The sequence below is a fragment of the Humulus lupulus genome, chromosome X (assembly GCF_963169125.1).
Source record: "Humulus lupulus chromosome X, drHumLupu1.1, whole genome shotgun sequence".
Lineage (NCBI taxonomy): Eukaryota > Viridiplantae > Streptophyta > Magnoliopsida > Rosales > Cannabaceae > Humulus > Humulus lupulus.
Genome location: NC_084802.1, coordinates 184,350,859 through 184,368,477, shown reverse-complemented (window position 1 = coordinate 184,368,477; position 17,619 = coordinate 184,350,859). Strand labels below are relative to the sequence as shown.

Below are 17,619 nucleotides of genomic sequence, written 5' to 3'. Positions count from 1 at the left end.
ATCTAACTAGGGTTTCTCTCAAGAAATGTCATCACTTTCCCATGTCTCAAGTTGTGTTATTTTCCCATTGTTTATGAGATATTATCTAGAGTTTAGCAACCCAAAGCAGAGGACAACACAATGTTATTACCCTGGGCCCACCCCGAACTCATCGACCCCAACGCAATGACATCGATCCCCCCAACCCCCCCCCCCCTTGTGACCCCCAACTTAGAGGACAAAAAAGAAACTGACAGAAAGATACATACCTAGATGTTGTCGTTTGCCAAAAATCCCCCAAGGATCTTCGTCGTCGAAGCAATCCTCATCCCACGCCTTGCCCGTTGTTGATGCCAAAGCTTCTGCTTATGTCGTGAGAGAGGGAGGAAGAGAGAGCGTAAGCGAGTGAGGGAGAGGAAGAAGAATATAATGATTGTGGGAGGGAATGAATGAGAGAGAGATTGCGAAAGGGTGAAATGTGCGGTTGAGAGAATGAGCTAGGGTGAGAGAATGAGAAAGTGATGGGAGAATATTAAGGTTAGGTTATTAAATTAGGATTAGACTTTTAAAAAATTGTGGGTTTTTTTATAAAAAAAATATCAGCCACATAGCGTCAGTTATAAACTGAAGCTAATAGGCTAATTTATGTTAATAACGCACCGACACTATTAACATAAATTAGCGTCAATCTAAAAATCAACAATAATAGCTAAATTTTGTCAACCACATCAGTTTTTGTGTTAACCGATGCCAAAAAGTGATGTGAAAGGCTCTTTTGGTGTAGTACGTAGTGGTTGGGTGTATGAGTTTTAATTTATGTTGTATAAAAAAACCACGTTATTATTAAAATAATAAAGCTATAATAATTCAATTGTTAAATATAACATTGTTCTATTATAAAATATTATTGTTAATTAGGTTATACATGTTTAGTAAAGTGATCAAAAAGATAATAAGAAAGCGAAAAAAATGTGTGGGTGTGTAAAAATTAGATTATATATATATATATTTTTTTTTTCTATTTATATATATAAGTGCATGTGTGTGGTGTGGGGGTTAATTAAGTAATGTGGAATATATATGGGAGTGAAATTATTAGAACTTAATAAGAGAAATTAAGAAATGAACAATAATAATTAATATTGAACAATGATCTATTGGTCATATATATAACAATATAACTCAATATATAAAACCCTAGCTAGACCTATATTGCTAGTTGGTACTTAATTGGTAAATACAAATATTCCTAATAAATATCCTCCGACACAATAGTAATTATACATATATATATATATGTATATGTATACATATAATGTTGACTACTCCCCGACAAATAGAATGTATATAACATGTGATTACATCGAAGAGAAACGAGGACACGCGCGCGTGCCGAACGCTGTCATCATGATGATCATGAACTCATCATCGATCACCATCATCATCAACAACATCATCATCGTATATGTTTGCCTGGTTTGGTTTAGCGTAAGTGCGTGCGCACACATCATGATGATCTGAGCAAGAAGATACTGAGTTGCTGAGCCGAGCTAGACCCGGTGGGGTTGATCATATGAAACGACTCCGAATCCGGAGATCCAATCACTCTCTCGAACCCAGCTCTCATATACATCAAATCTCCGTCGGGAAGCACTCCGGCGCCAACGGACACCGACTGCATGTGGTTCAGCACCGCCACGTCGGAGAGGCTGAGCTGTTTGGCTATGGCGAACCCCACCTTTCTCCCATTACAGTACATGGTCCACACAGGAACACGAAACAGAGAGCATTTGTTATTATTATCACTACGATGGCAGCACTCGAGGGCGATTCTGAGCAGCCCGTACTGCATCTCTCTGGCCAGATACGCCGTTGGGACGGCGAACTCTAGCAGCATCATTGGGGAGCTACGGCTGTGCTCTTGAAGGCAGAAGCTGACGCGGCCTTTCCTGTACCCGAAGAAGGTTCCCGTCAGCCGCGTGGGCTCACGGCCACTGGTACTGGTGGTGGCTGCGTCGGAGGATGGGGAGGAGGAGAAGGAGGAGAGGGAGGAGTCGTCGAAAGTCGTCTGCTGGAAGCCGCAGCAGGCAGGGACGATGCACTCGACGAGCGCGCGCAAGGAGCGGCGTGGGAACCTGACTTGGCGCGCGCAGTCCACGCTCGTCGCGGTGTCCATGATTTGAAGGGTTTGGCTTCCCAAGTCTATCATCCTCATGGTGGAGTAGTGGTGGTGATATGATGACGATGATGAAGAATTGAAAATGGAGGAGGGAATGGAATTGTATAATAATAATAATCTGGACAGAGATCGATGGGATCGAGATGATGAGGATATTCGTAGCTAGTGTTGCATTGGTTGGCATAAATAAGGAGCAAAAAAGAGGAAAGGAGGCAGCGGCCAGGGTCCCACGTAGGGCAAGGAATCGTGTGCAATAATTCTGCATGCGCCCACGAGGGCTTGCGGACCCCTCTTGTTTTGGAAGCACTCTTTTGATCGAACACTACTACCTAATAGATCTACACACACTTGGCCACTCACCCACTCTACTCTTTACCCTACCATTAATTTACTCATTCTTATTTTCTTGTTAATTAATCAATCATACTTATTAATTAATTATGACTAGGATTTTAAATAAGGAGAAATGCTAAGGGTTTCATTGGTGACTAACACCACAAGTAAGTGACATACTACTATTGGTGTAATCCAATATTAAGTCCCACATATTTGAGTTTAATAAGTATTATGATGTATTGCTAACCAAACATAAGGTGCTACCTCATGTGGTGCTGATCACATTAATGTGCCAAATATAACAACACTATATTTATCTATGCATTAACAATCCTTATATGCAGAATAAACTGTACACAATTGTCACAAAAGAACTAAAAGCTTTAGATCTGAAAAAGAAAACAAAAGAGTATTAGTGAGGGGGTAAAAGATTTCCAAACTCTCACTAGCTCTTTAAATGGACTATGAGAATGAGCGTTAAGCTTGAGGACCAAAACCCTATATTTACATTCTACCAATGTCTCTGCCACAATTGATCATAATATTGACTTTAATCATAATTAATTAGAATTATAATTTTTGGGAACTCTAATTAATATAATAAAATATTCTAACATAAGAATCATTTTCAAGAAAATATAAATTAAAAAATCTCAACGCAATACTTAATGTTACCATATAACACTCACACTATACTTAACGTTACCACATATCATGATTATTATGAATTGCAAATGAAATTATAATAGTTTGCTTATATTATTGTATTCATTTGCAAATATGAATATATTGTTAACACATGTACTATGTGGTCTAAATACTACTATTTGGTCACTCGCCCAATGTAGTCGATCTTTACCCTACCATTACTCATTTTTTCTTGTTAAATAATCTTACTTTATTAATTAATTAATTAACTAATTGTTACTAAGAATCATTAACATATATATCAACTTTCAATATATAAATCTCATCCCACTGCCACTATAAATAATTGATTACACTTTAATACTACTTAATGTTACCACTTACCATATATGATTGCAAATGAAATTGTAATAATTGATTTACTTGTGTGTCAAGAATAATTATATATACAATTTTGTCAAATTAATTTAACTTTTGTTTGTTGTTTCGGCATGGAATCCAAACCCAATTAACACATGTAATTGGATCTAAACACTACACTGGCCTCTCATCACTCAATAATTATTACTCATTCTTTCTTGTTAATTAATTAATAATTACAATAAGAATCATTAACACATATCATCTCTCAAGCACATATATATACAAATCTCAACACACTACTACTACTATACTATAATTGTGACGCCCCACGTCACTATGGCTGCTTTCTGGAATGACGACTGGCCCTACAAACCAACATGAGTTGTCCTCACTCACATGCTTCCTAGGAAAACTTCCCAGGAGGTCACCCATCCCTAGATTACCACAGGTCAAGCACGCTTAACTTTGGAGTTCTCAAGTAATGGGCTATCGAAAAGAAGATGCATCTTGTTGATATAGGTAGTACCCATCAATCCATTTAAGTCATCTTCAACTGTGTAGTCTCATACCTACACAGTATTTTAATCATCACACTTGATCTTCCCTAGGCGGTGTGGGATTACACAGCTTACCCGGTCTTTCCCCTCACGGATCACAGGATTATGACTGTCACAATAATTGATAACACTCTCACACTACTTAATGTTATTACCATATATGATTATGATTGCAAATGAAATTATAAATGTTTGCTTATATATTATTGTATTCATTTTGCATATATGAATATATATATAATTAACACATGTTATGTGGTAAACACTACTCTATCTTTGACCACTCACCCACCAATTAATAATATGTTAGTCAATCTTTACCCTACCATTACTCATTTTTTCTTGTTAATTAATCATATACTCATTAATTAATTGATGATTATTACACACTAAGAATCATTAACACATATCATTTCTCAAGCAAATATATATACAAATCTCAACGCACTACTATAATTGATGATCACACTCACTCACTCACACTACTACTATTACTTAATGTTACCATGATTGCATAAGAAATGAATAGCTAATTAACTTAATGGAATTAAATTATGATATGAGATAGATATATTTTCCCAAATAAATAATATTATTTTTTGGAGAGAGGGAAGGAGGGAATAAAAATATAAAAAGTAAATTAATTAAGGGGAGAGTTGAGAATGATCAAATAAATCTTATCTTTGCAAGCTCCTCCTCGTGCACATTGACATTCTTATCTGTTTCGAATTAATAGAGACAAACAGAGCGCATGGAAAGAAAAAGGCCAAAAGGAAGGTGGGCTTGGCTGGGGAAGTGGGCAACAGAAGGTTTCATATATAATAATATTGTTTATATGAGAAAGTGAAGCATGCAGCAGGCAATGATTAGACCCATTGCAGTCATATTTGTCCCACCAAAATCCATGCAATGCATATATACATTTACATATACACCACACATATACTCTACCCTAGCTAGCTTTTGCAATTTTATTTTATTACACCATTTTAATTGAAAATAAAAAAATAAAAAAAATCTTATATATACATATTGTATATGTACTTTAATGGAATATATATAAACAAAAATACAAGTAAAATACAAATGGACAATAAGATTGATTAAATGAAAGAGTTGGGAGTTACTTGAAGGGTTCAGAACATTCAAATTGATGAAAATGCAAAAATGAGATTTGGCTGTAAGCGCCCTAGGTCGCGGCTTGAGCTTTTCTAGGTTGTGGTGGTGAGTCTGATTCCCAAACCGCAGCCTGGGATACTCTAGGTTGCTGCTCAGAGCTTGTAACCTCCCAATTTTTGCATTTCTCCACAAAAACGTCCAAACTCTTCCTTTTTTGATTTTGTAACTTCCATACACTTAATGAGAGTCAAAATCACTTCTCCAATAGCTATTCAACATAATAGCTCATGAAATTCAATTTGAAAATGTGTAACTCTTTATTTTATACATTAATAGGTGATTTTTTAGAGGTTACAAATGGTTATTGGTTTTGTAAGATATTTAACTTCCAAAAGTATGTTACAAATTTAGACATACACATTTGCCCCACTTATTTGTAACTCTCAAATTATGTTACAAAATGTGACGAACTCATTTTTTCACACTTATTTAATCTAACATTATATTATTTATAGGTGATCTCTTGGAGATTACAGATGGTTACTGGTTTTGTAAGATGTGTAACTTCAAAAAGTATGTTATAAATTTATACACACACATTTGTCCCACTTATTTGTAACTCTTAAATTATGTTACAAAACGTGACAAACTCATTTTGTCACAATTATATAATCTAACATTATATTATTAATAAAAATATAACATATTGCATATGGCATGCTACCTCTTTTCCTAGATGCTCATATCATATATATTATACCAAAAATAAATATATGACTTTGCTATGTCTAGCTAAAGCCTAGATAATAATAATAATAATAATAATAATAGAGGCAAACACTTATGTATATTGGTGTTATTATGTTGATGATCATTAAATTAGCTAAAGGCGGCCGGTTTAATAATCACTTAATAATGAGAACATGTAGTGTATATATAATATATGATGAGTCTCGAAATAGAAGGAATAATTAATAAGACTAGCTAGTACTTTTCAATTAAATATAAACTATTATTTTTTTATGGATTTAATATAATAACAAATAGTACCTTTGCTTAATATATAGGTTTTTAATACTATGTATTTAATTTTTTGTAAAATAAATTTTCAGACATTCTTGACACCTTATTAATTAAATAAACTTGAATCTTTGTTTAGAGTACAACTTTGTCAAAAATACCAAAAAATAAAACTTAAAAAAAATGTCAATTTTCATAAATTACTCAAATAATAATAATATCGGAAAAGAGATAAAATGAATAAATATAATATATATATATATATATATATATAAATGAATGTCCCCATCCCCCAGCGGCGTGCATGCGTAGGATATATATGAATAAATAGTGATGATTAAGAGAGGTAGGTTGATTTGCACGCTTCATCACTACTCAAAATTGGTAGGCAACTCAATATTTCTACAAGGCACACCACCTAATATTTATTCATGTAATTTAGTATTGTGTCTCGTGTTTTACATTTTGAATTAAAATATGTGGGATTCGATATTAAATTGCACCAATAATAGTTTGTCGTGTCAGATATTGTTGGACACGACTAGTGTCCCTTAGCAGTTCTCACGGAGTTTATACTTTTTTTGACTATATGTGTCTTGTCTTATTACCTGTGTTGGACCCTGTATTTTGTGTTATTACCTATGTGGACCTTATGTTTTGTCTCATTACCTGTTTGGATCTGTATTTTGTCTCATTATCAGTTTGAACCTTGTAGTTTGTAAAATAGTTCAAATAGACTCTTAAATCCGATTTTGTTTAAAATTTTTTAAACTAAAATCACAAATAATAATAATTTACCAAACTAACAATTCAGAATATAAATACAATCATTCTGCCTAATAAGTATGTTGTCATATTCAACTATTTCTTCATCAAAATTAGATTTATGGGTCTACTTAAATCATTTTACAAAACACATGGTCTATAAAGTAATGAGACAAAATACATGGTACAAAAAAGTATAAACTCATTCTCATATATATATATATATATATATATGGTACGACTATAATGGTGCACGCTTTTGTGCAGGTTCGATCGTACATTTTTACACACGTGAACCCCAATTTTTTTACACGATGGTGTTCAATGTAGCCATAATTTAGGGTACTGAAAATAGGCCGGTCTAAAACAATATTTGTGAATGTGACAATACTAAAAGTTTGGAACTTTGTTTCGACATCCTAAATTATTCAGATTTTTCTAAAATTTGCAAAAAGTTCGTTGTGACTACAATAACCACCGTGACGTAAAACAATTAGAATTATTACTTATACACATGTGTAAAACTATAGATTCACCGTGGTGGTAGTACATAAAAAATAAATGTGTATTATTTTATTATAGCAGCCGTGCCCTATATCACTTTTTTGATTGGTGTTAGAGATGGACCACTAGTGATGGATCGACCAGAGGCAAGGCAACCCTATGCAACGGCATGCAATGCAGTGCATCCATATCTTCATCATATCACAACAGCACTCCCACCCACCCCCACCCTCCTTTGTTGCCCCAACAAAAACAAAACATATTACTATATACTAGTCTAGTCTTCTAAATTAATTAGTCTTATTTTAATTATTATAAATTTAACCAAAAAGCTAGCTACCAAATTAAAATGCATGGTTGCTATATACTTATAAATATATAAATATAAATATATATATATATATTAATAAGATCCAAAAAAGCAGCTACCCCTGTCATCACTAAATCCATATATTACCATATCACTATCAACCCCTTCCTTCACTTTTTATTGGGTCCTATCCTGCCCCTCATACATACCTACATACTTTCTTTCTTTATTTCATTCATTCTCAATCCACATAGATTTAGTGTTCGGTGAAAAATAATTTTTTTTTTTTTAAAAAAAAAATGTTATTTTGCTAAATAGTATAGTTTTTCAGAGTATCAAACAAAATTATTCGACAGGATATTATTAAGTATATTGTCTGAGTGTGTAGAAAAATCTCTATTTTACAAAGAAATGCTATCATGTATTAATAGAAGACCATTTTACAAAGTGACATTAAAAATACGACTATTTTGTCAAACGTCAATTGCAACCGGCCTTCGATCTAGTTGCTATTTTTTTTTCCCGTATTCATGATCGAGTTCTTCGTTAATTAGGCATCTCATTGGCTCTCTGCTACTCATCTTGATCTAATTAATTAATAATAGTAATAATTTGTTTAATAATATTAATTAAGGTCATTTTATTTTGCACTCTAACCTAATTTTAATCATTTTTTGTAAAATAGCATCTCATAATTTAGATAGTTAGTCGAAAAATTCAAACAGTTGATCAAAAAATTTAAACAATAGATCGAATTTTAGACAAAGGTCTTTTTGCAAAAAATTATCAAAAGTAGGTCAGATAACAAAATCACTTAAAAAAAAAAGTCATTTTCACAATTTTTTCTATTAATTAAGTCATATATATATAATATGTGTATTAGGGTTAATTAATAATGGATTTATATAGTAGTTGGAGGTGATTGATAACATGAAGGGGGACAGCAATAGTGAGTGCTGTTAAAAGCATAGAGAGCTCACATCAGATCTACAACTCACTGCCAAATGAGTGGCCAACCAACATTTGTATCATAATTCACACTAAATATTCTCTCCTTAATTATATTTATGTCCCATTGATTACTTCCGAATATGTCTCCTAGGCCTATTTACTTTTAATTATTGCTTAACTATACTATATAATTCTAATAAACACATCACACTACACTTTTACAATTACTACCTAGCTACCTGCTATATATAATTATCAATCAAATGAAATCATCTTCATCAAGTATTATTAATTAGTATTGATCAACCATAAATCTCACTTCTATGTCAGTCATTCCATACTCTAACCTCATTATAATCTTTTCATTTTGAGTTTCATGAGTCCATGCATTTATATATATATATATGGGAATTCTCCTATAGGGGTTTCACTTTAAGCCCTACCGGTAGGGCTCTCAGTGTTCTCGACCTTTCAACAGTTTTCAGCGCGAATTTTTTTTTTTATGAGCGTGTATATTGTAGCTATTTAGAGCATCAGCGCGATTTTTAGAAAATTCCGAATAGTTTACAGTACCGAAAACTTGGTTCAAACATGTTACACGCGTGACTAATTTTTTTTATGCGCGTGGAAATCAACATTTTTTAACCTAGTTTTTGGTACTGTAAACTATTCGAAATTTTCTGAAAATTTGCGGGATGCTCTAAATAGCTACAATATACACGGTCATAAAAAAAAATCGCACCGAAAACTGTTCACAGGTCGAGAAACACTGAGAGCTCTACCGGTAGGGCTTAAAGTGAAGCCCCTATAAAAAAATTATCCTATATATATTAAGTAATTAAAATTAATGTGCAATGCACGTTTGTTTAGTTTTATTTATAAAATGTATTAATTCATTTTTATTATGTTTTTTAATTATCATTTAAATTTTAAACAAATAAGCAGTGTCATATATTATGAAAGAATGACACAAATATATTAAAAAAATTAAGCCAAAACATTGTCTATAGTTTTAAAAAAAAAATTCATAATTTTTAATTTTATTAAAAAAACATGTTAAACCAAGACTCCATTAGATACACACTTTTTACATATAAAAATATGATGCATTCTAAGTTTAAAGTAAATTATTTGATGTTGTTTATTAGTTTGAAATTTAGTGTTCATAATAATTAAAAAATTTGCATTTTTTAAGTTTTAATTTATATATTATTTATGGTGATTCTAGGTTTTAAAATTATATACTTTTTTTTCTAATTTTTTTTTAGAAAAAGTATTCAATATAATAAAATATTAAGAAATTCTAAATTAAAACTATGAATTTAAAAACTTTATTTGATCAAATTTTAATTAAAAAAATTTATAGCGAACAAAAATTTATATATAAATATATATATTATTCAATTAATGGCTAGAACAATTAAAATAAGTAATTTCTCATTAAAAAACTAAATGACAAAATAAAAAATATATATATTTATGTCTTATGTCACTTACATAGATGCTTGGATAAACAAAACACATTAAGTGACAATATAAATAATTAATAAAAGAATAAATTTAAACACAAATTTTTTTTGTTATAGTTTTGAAACATAATTGATAGAGTAATTTAAATACTTTAATATGAAATTTTAAAATATGTAATGAGAAATTGTTATGCCTTATTTATTAGCTTTTATTTTTATTTTCAATTTATTTACCTTATTTAGATGATTTTATTTTATTTTTTTACTTTTTAAAATTTATTTACCTTATTTAGATTTAAAACTAAGTTAGAAATTAATTTTAAAAAAATATTAAATCTAACGGAAACTAACAATTTTCGTTAAATTCACATTTATAATATATAAAAATATTGCGTCCATTTAATCTCGTCTACTAATTATTATTAGATTTAGAAAGATTGTGTTCGAAATAAAATATATCATTCTGTTGGTTTCGAAACTAACTTAATACCATACTATTTAATACTAAATTACACTTTGTAGTATTTCATAAATTAGTTCAAAACTGGTCTGTACCTTTCTCCTTGTTTTAATCAAAATAATTTTATTTATGACATAAATACCCTCAATAATTTCATTATGTGTTAATCTTGTTATTTTCATGCTTTGCTTCAAAATCTTCATACCATCTTCTAGTTGATATATAATTTATTCTGCTATTATATAATTTATTTATTCTCAATTACAAGTAACCTACACTATACAAATATATTGATATATCTAAAAATATTAGGGAAATTTTCATAAATATGGCTTTTTAGCCATAATTGTGCAAAAATATGGGAATAAATCTTTTTATAATATGTATGGAAGATTTTATACAAGGAAAACTTAGAATATGGGAAAAATAAGTATATGCCATAATTGAAATTTAAACAACAACACATCAGCACAAATCAGGGGTACACATGTAATTACCCTGCTCATTTTTATTCAATCCTCCTCTCCTCTGCTCATTTGCTCATGCGTGAAACATGATCAAAAAAACACGTTACTATTTCTTCCATCTCCGGCAAGCAATTCTCCGGTGATAGCTTCCTTCTCCGGCAACGAGTAGTATCTCCGGCGATCACCGGCGATCACCACACCAATCGACCAACTCTAGCAAAGGTTTGACCCCATCTTCTGACAAAAAAATGCAAGAAAAATCTGATCACTAAACAAATGGTCCCTTTCTGCAGAAATCAAAAAAATTCCAACATTCTTCCAATCAAACCAGCTGCAATCTTTGAAGATTCCGGCGTCCTGCATATCCACTACACGATCAAGAAAACAAGGTTAGCAAGAAACCATTTCCTCTGTCAACTCTGTTCTGCTGTCATTTTTTTTTTTTTTTTTTTTTGCAAACTATGTTCAATCTACTATATTATTTGCAACTATTATCTTGATTATAATAAAAATGATCATGATCAAATGTGCTTGCTGGAAACAAAAACAATTTATAAACTAAAAAATAGAAAAAAAATATCGAAGACTGGTTTGTATACATTGATTAACCAGAAAAAAAACAAGAAACATTCAGAAACATTACGACAACCAGTTACTTGGAATAACATGCAATAAATTCAACTCAAATGTTTCAGTACGGTATGCAATTACAGATTAAGGGAACCAGTTACCTTCCCACTGGTTTTTCTACATTCATTAACCAAAAAAAAAATAGGCAAGAAACAAGAACTCTGAAAAATTATTTGATGTATCTGGGAAGATTTACTACAAAAACAATCAGTAACAATAGGGTAACCAGTTACCCTGAAAAACAGAAAATAAATAAAACTAAGAGGAAATTACAACTATATAAAACTAAGGGTAAAAATAAGCAATATATGATTCATTATTAAGGTAACCAGTTACCCTGCAAAAAAAAAAAAAACAAACAATGTGTAAAACTAAGTGTAACAAGTTACCCTGCAACAACAATCAATATATATAACTAATTTGAAAAACATAAAATATATAAAACTAAGTGTGACCAGTTACCCTACAAAAGCTAAATGCTTTAGGATAATATGTGATTAAATATTAAGTTAACCAGTTACCTAGCCCATTTAGAACCAACTAACTGCTTAAAAAATTGCCAAATTTTACAGATATGGACAATATTACTTCTTTGGTTCAATATGGAGGCAATTGGAATGAAAACAACGAGTACCAAGGATACACAATGTCTGGGATATTAATACCACCAAATTGTTCTCTTGACAACTTGGTGAATCTGATAAAAAAGGAGATAAAGGAAAAAACAGCAACTATTGAAGTTTCTTATCAAGTAGAAAAAGGAACACCACCAATGAAGGTTGTAACAGACAATTCAGTGTTGTTCTTCCTGGAAATAAAGAAAAAAGTTGCTACTAAAATAACAGACTTACCATTGTGTGTCACTATAATTCAAGAATCAAACAATGAAAATGGCCTTCTTCTACTAGCAAATCAGAAAGCTACAGCAGAAGAAATGGAGGTGGGGACATTATTAATGCAAGCAAATCAAGCTTCCATCAATGAACAAATGTTACTTGAAGAAGGAATGTCAAGCACAACAAATGAGGGCATAAATGTGTCATACATACCCCATTTTGCTGAAGAAGTAGCTGATTTCATAATTGAGGACAATACAAAAAGAAAAAAGAAGTTGGATGAAATCCAACTAGTAATATCTGATTACAGAGTGAACACAATAGAGCAAGGACAAATTTACAAGGATAAGAACACAGTCAAATCAGCCCTTAGCTACTATGCAATGCTGCATAACTTCCAGTTCAAAACAAAAAGATCAGAACCTAGAGAGTACCTAGTTACTTGCGCAGATGAAAAATGCAACTGGTTGGTGAGAGCATCTAAGTACAGAAATCAAGATTTATTCAAGGTACGGAAATGCAATCCAAATCACACTTGCTCTGTTGAAATTGTTTTGGAAGACCATAGGCAAGCAAAAAGCATCGTAGTTGGGGAATTAATAAAGAATAAGTACAAGTCAATCAAAAGAAATTACACTCCAAATGACATCATGAATGATATGAATGATGACTTTGGAGTAACTATGGGATACACAAAAGCATGGAGATCAAGAGAGAAAGCTTTGCGTCTAGTAAGAGGGAACCCCGATGATTCATATCAGAAGTTGCCAATATATCTTTACATGTTGAAAAAAGCAAATCCAGGAACAATAACACACCTACTCACAGACAAGGAAGATAGATTCAAATACCTATACATAGCTTTTTCTAACTCAATCAAGGGTTGGAGATACTTGAGGCCTATAATTGTTGTTGATGGAACTTTTTTGAAAAATGCACATGGTGGTACCCTGTTTTCAGCATCAACGTTAGATTCAAACAACAACATTTTCGTGTTGGCTTTTGGAATAGTAGACTCCGAAAATGATAACTCATGGCTATGGTTCTTCTCCAAACTGCGAGAAACCTATGGAGAACCCGAAGGTATGATAGCTTCAACGATATATTCTTGTTTACAAACAAACAGGAACATTTTACCAAAACAAAATACACAAATACATGCTATTTCTTTTAGAATATGACCAAAGTAACTGGTTACCTTCACTAAAATAATAATAAAAAAAAAATTGAAAAATACTTGGTTTTTGTTTTTTTATATTAAAATATGTGTACTACACAGGATTGGCTATAGTTTCTGACAGACATAAGAGCATAGACAATGCAGTACATATGGTGTACCCAAATGCTTTCCATGGAGCTTGCATGTTTCACTTACTCAATAATTTGAAAGGCAAGTATGGGAGCCATGGAGAAGAACTACAAATGAAATTCATTGCAGCAGCAAAAGCATACACACAGACAGAATGTGAAAACTACATGAAAGGCCTTGATAGAATTGATAGACGCATTAGGCCCTATTTAGAAAAAGCCAAGTATGAAACTTGGGCAAGATCATACTCGCCAACAAAAAGATACACCATGATGACATCCAACATCGCAGAATCACTCAACGCTGCACTAAAAAGCTGCAAGAAATCTCCCCATTGATATCTTGGTTGAATGCCTTAGAAGTTTGGTTCAAAAGTGGGTTTGGAACAACTCAAATAATGCAAATGGAACATTCACAAAAGTCTCTACAGCAACAGAAAATGAATTGAGACATGACATTGTTTCAAAAATGAAGTATGAGGTATGCAACTAAACATATTCTTACAAATCCTTATACTGTCAATTGATGGTAACCAGTTACCTTCCATAAGAACATGAAATTTTTTTTACACAGAAGCATAACTAGTTACTTTAAATCTTAAGTCTACTTAAAATGTTTATTATCTGATTATAATTCATGACAAACTATTTTTAGGTCTTGCCTTTCAACACAATAGAATACCAAGTTCGTGATCAAAAGGGGATAAATTTCACAGTAAATATACATAATAGAACATGCACTTGCAATAGGTTCCAAGAAGATGAAATACCTTGTGGCCATGCAGTAGCTGTCATTGCAAAAAGAAACTTGAGTGTCTATGATTATTGTGCAAAATTCTACAGAACAGAAACGTTGAAAGCATTGTATCAAGAAAATGTTCATCCTTTGCCCCATAAAGATGAATGGAATCTCCCACAACACTTGGACATACTAGTGCTGCCTCCAAATTCAACAATCCCTGCAGGAAGACCAAGAAAGAAACGAATAAGATCAAGAGGGGAAAATAACGTAATAATCACCTGTGGGAAATGTGCACAACCAGGACATAACAGGAAGACTTGCAGGAATCCTCCATTTCAGAAGCCAAATAAACAGAAAAAGCCAAAGACATAGATTCACATTCTACAGAAAAACAAACCTTTCATAGCTTTCCTCATTGAAAGAGATACTTTCATATTCATCAAGTATCATTCAGAATTTTAATAAGATTGTTTCAAAATAAAACACATTGATTGGTTATGCAAACTTATAAAATCCTTTCAAAATAATTTCTTGGATTTGTTTGCTTCTATTTTTCAATGCTACAATCACTAACAACAAAAACAACGATATAGGTAACTGGTTACCCTGAAGTTTCAATACAAGGTAAATTACCCCACTATAACAATCTCAAAGCCAAAAAAAAAGAAAAAAAGAATTAAACCCTTTACTTTCTTCTATCACAAACTCGTCTATATATAATATTAAAGTTACTTTAATATTAATATAATAAACTGGTTGCATAACTATTAAAAAAGACAAGCATAGGGGAAAAATAAAAAAAAAACACTTAAGTAACCAGTTACCCTCGGTATATTATGAAACAAACAGCCTGAGTACCTAGTTACCCTCCAATATCACCATTAAAATTAGTTAAACAAACCAACTAGGAATTAGTTTCCCTCAAGTTATTCCATAAAACAGTGGAAAAAAATACAAAAACAAACAGAAAACTAGCTACCTGATTTAAAGGGTTATCTAAAATATATATTAATAAATGTAATCAACAAACAACAAACCAATGGGGAAAAAATTAAAAAGAAAACAATTAAGTAACCAGTTACCCTTGGTATGTTAGAAAATAAACAACCTGGGTACCTGGTTACCCTCTAAATCATTCTTCCAAAAAGCTAACAGCAAAAGAATTAACAAAACGATATACTAATATGTATATATAAAATGACCTTAAGAATCCCAATGTTTTACATAAGAAGAAAATTAAAAAAGCTAACTGTTAAACTAGAAATTGATTCACCATTTAATTACAGTTGTAGAAAAGATTAAAAAACCAAAAGAAATATAATATCACTAAAAGCCTATGCAGCAATTTTCATTCTTTTCTGTCTCCTCTCCAGAAGCTTCTCAGTGAACTCATCGCTAGTTAAGTATCCCTCAAGTTCTTTGTTCTTTCCATGATAGTACAAGCTGACAGCAATGTCTTTACGAAGGAGGCGAACATCAATATTTTTAGGCATCTCATTCTCCTTCCCAAGAATTATTTGCTCAGCAAAATAAGTACAGAACACACCACAATCACTGCATAATAGAAAAAAGAAAAAGAAAAAAAAAACAACTAAGAACATATAAATAAAACAGAACACAAAAAAAAAAAAAAAACTAAAATCAAATAAACAAACTAACCAATCAGTCTGTTGAGGAATGCCTTTAGCAATGCTCAACTTCAAAGCCTCATTCTCTACCACATCATACGGGCTAACATCAAGATGAATATCTTTACGAACATAGAAATCAATCATCTCCAGAAGAAGAGGAATCAAAACAGCAAATGCCTCAACGACAGGTAAAGTCTGATTTTCATGCTTTGCACCAGACATTGAATCATACACCGTAAGAGATCTCTGCTGTACATTAAAGTGCAACAAAATCCAGTGCATAAGACCATTCACATTAACAGGCATGACAACATCATCAAGCAAATTCCAATGAGTTGCACAAAACATGGATTCCCCCTTCATTATCTTCAAAGCAACGCATCTCTCATCTATTTTAAATGTGCCACTACCTTTTTTCTTAAAATCTTCATACATAAACACTATGTTTTGCCCAAAACAAGTGTCAGTCGTAGATACTCTTCTCTTCAAATCTGTAGACAATTTAACCTTTCTCCTCAAGTAATACATCATCACATCAATATGCTGCATAATAAATAAAATACATGATTATAAAATGATATGGGTAGAAACAAATCTACTATGATTTGGGTAACCAGTTACCCAATGAACTACAACAAAGCAAACAGTAAGGTAACTGGGTACCCAATAACATCATAATATATAACATAAAATAGATCACCAGACTTATTACCTTGTAAAAAAAAAAAGAGAAAAAAAAAAGAACTCCAACATGAAAAACCAGATAAATTAAAAAAGCGAGAATCTCACCGATGAGTCAACGAATTGCCCAGAGAAATAAAGGCTATGAAACCAAGCCTTCTCAGAAATATGAACAAAAGTGAAATTAATTGGTGGGTCCACAGAATTATCATCATATTTTTTAAACCTGAAAAATACATTAAAAAACAAAATAAAAAGCTTAACAAATTAATCATACATATTACACATATAACAAACTTTAAAACAAATAATGGTTATACATACTTGTTCCTTTTATTCAAACCATGATTAATCCAGGAATCAAACTCAGACAGTTGTTCTTTAGTGTGATTATCACCAAGGTCATTGGAAAATGGACAAATATTATCCAATATCGTCCTCTTTCTTTTTTGTTTCACTCCAACTTCAGAAGATCCAAATTTTGTTAAGAAAGGAGATTTTACAACAGCGCTTGGCTTCGCTTGCCTTTTCCTTCCCAAAATCAGTCCAGTATCAACTGCTTGTGCATCATCATACTTCACAATTGACCACTTACTTTTATCCTCCAAAGAACTACTCTCTTTAAGTGGCCTCTCAACTGAATCATTAATAACTCTCCATATTG

General features: G+C 31.9%; 3 protein-coding genes across 3 annotated transcripts; 1 reads left to right on the top strand and 2 right to left on the bottom strand.

Annotated features, from left to right (window-relative positions):
• Positions 1–1,094: 1,094 nt before the first annotated feature.
• On the bottom strand, positions 1,095–2,320 carry LOC133804636 (protein MIZU-KUSSEI 1-like). The gene has a single exon (XM_062242780.1). It carries the CDS (start codon positions 2,192–2,194, stop codon positions 1,487–1,489), a length of 708 nt encoding a protein of 235 aa, XP_062098764.1. The 5' UTR covers positions 2,195–2,320; the 3' UTR covers positions 1,095–1,486.
• Positions 2,321–13,590: 11,270 nt separating this feature from the next.
• LOC133804630 (uncharacterized) lies at positions 13,591–15,651 on the top strand. Its single transcript, XM_062242776.1, has 3 exons — positions 13,591–13,676; positions 13,873–14,382; positions 14,557–15,651. The coding sequence occupies exons 2-3, from the start codon at positions 14,371–14,373 to the stop codon at positions 15,013–15,015; spliced, it is 471 nt and encodes a 156-aa protein (XP_062098760.1). The 5' UTR covers positions 13,591–13,676; positions 13,873–14,370; the 3' UTR covers positions 15,016–15,651.
• A 42-nt stretch (positions 15,652–15,693) lies between these two features.
• LOC133804831 (uncharacterized) lies at positions 15,694–16,652 on the bottom strand. The gene is made up of 2 exons (XM_062242949.1): positions 16,303–16,652; positions 15,694–16,197 (listed from the first exon to the last, which is right to left on the bottom strand). Exons 1-2 carry the CDS (start codon positions 16,635–16,637, stop codon positions 15,978–15,980), a joined length of 555 nt encoding a protein of 184 aa, XP_062098933.1. The 5' UTR covers positions 16,638–16,652; the 3' UTR covers positions 15,694–15,977.
• Between the last annotated feature and the right edge of the window lie 967 nt (positions 16,653–17,619).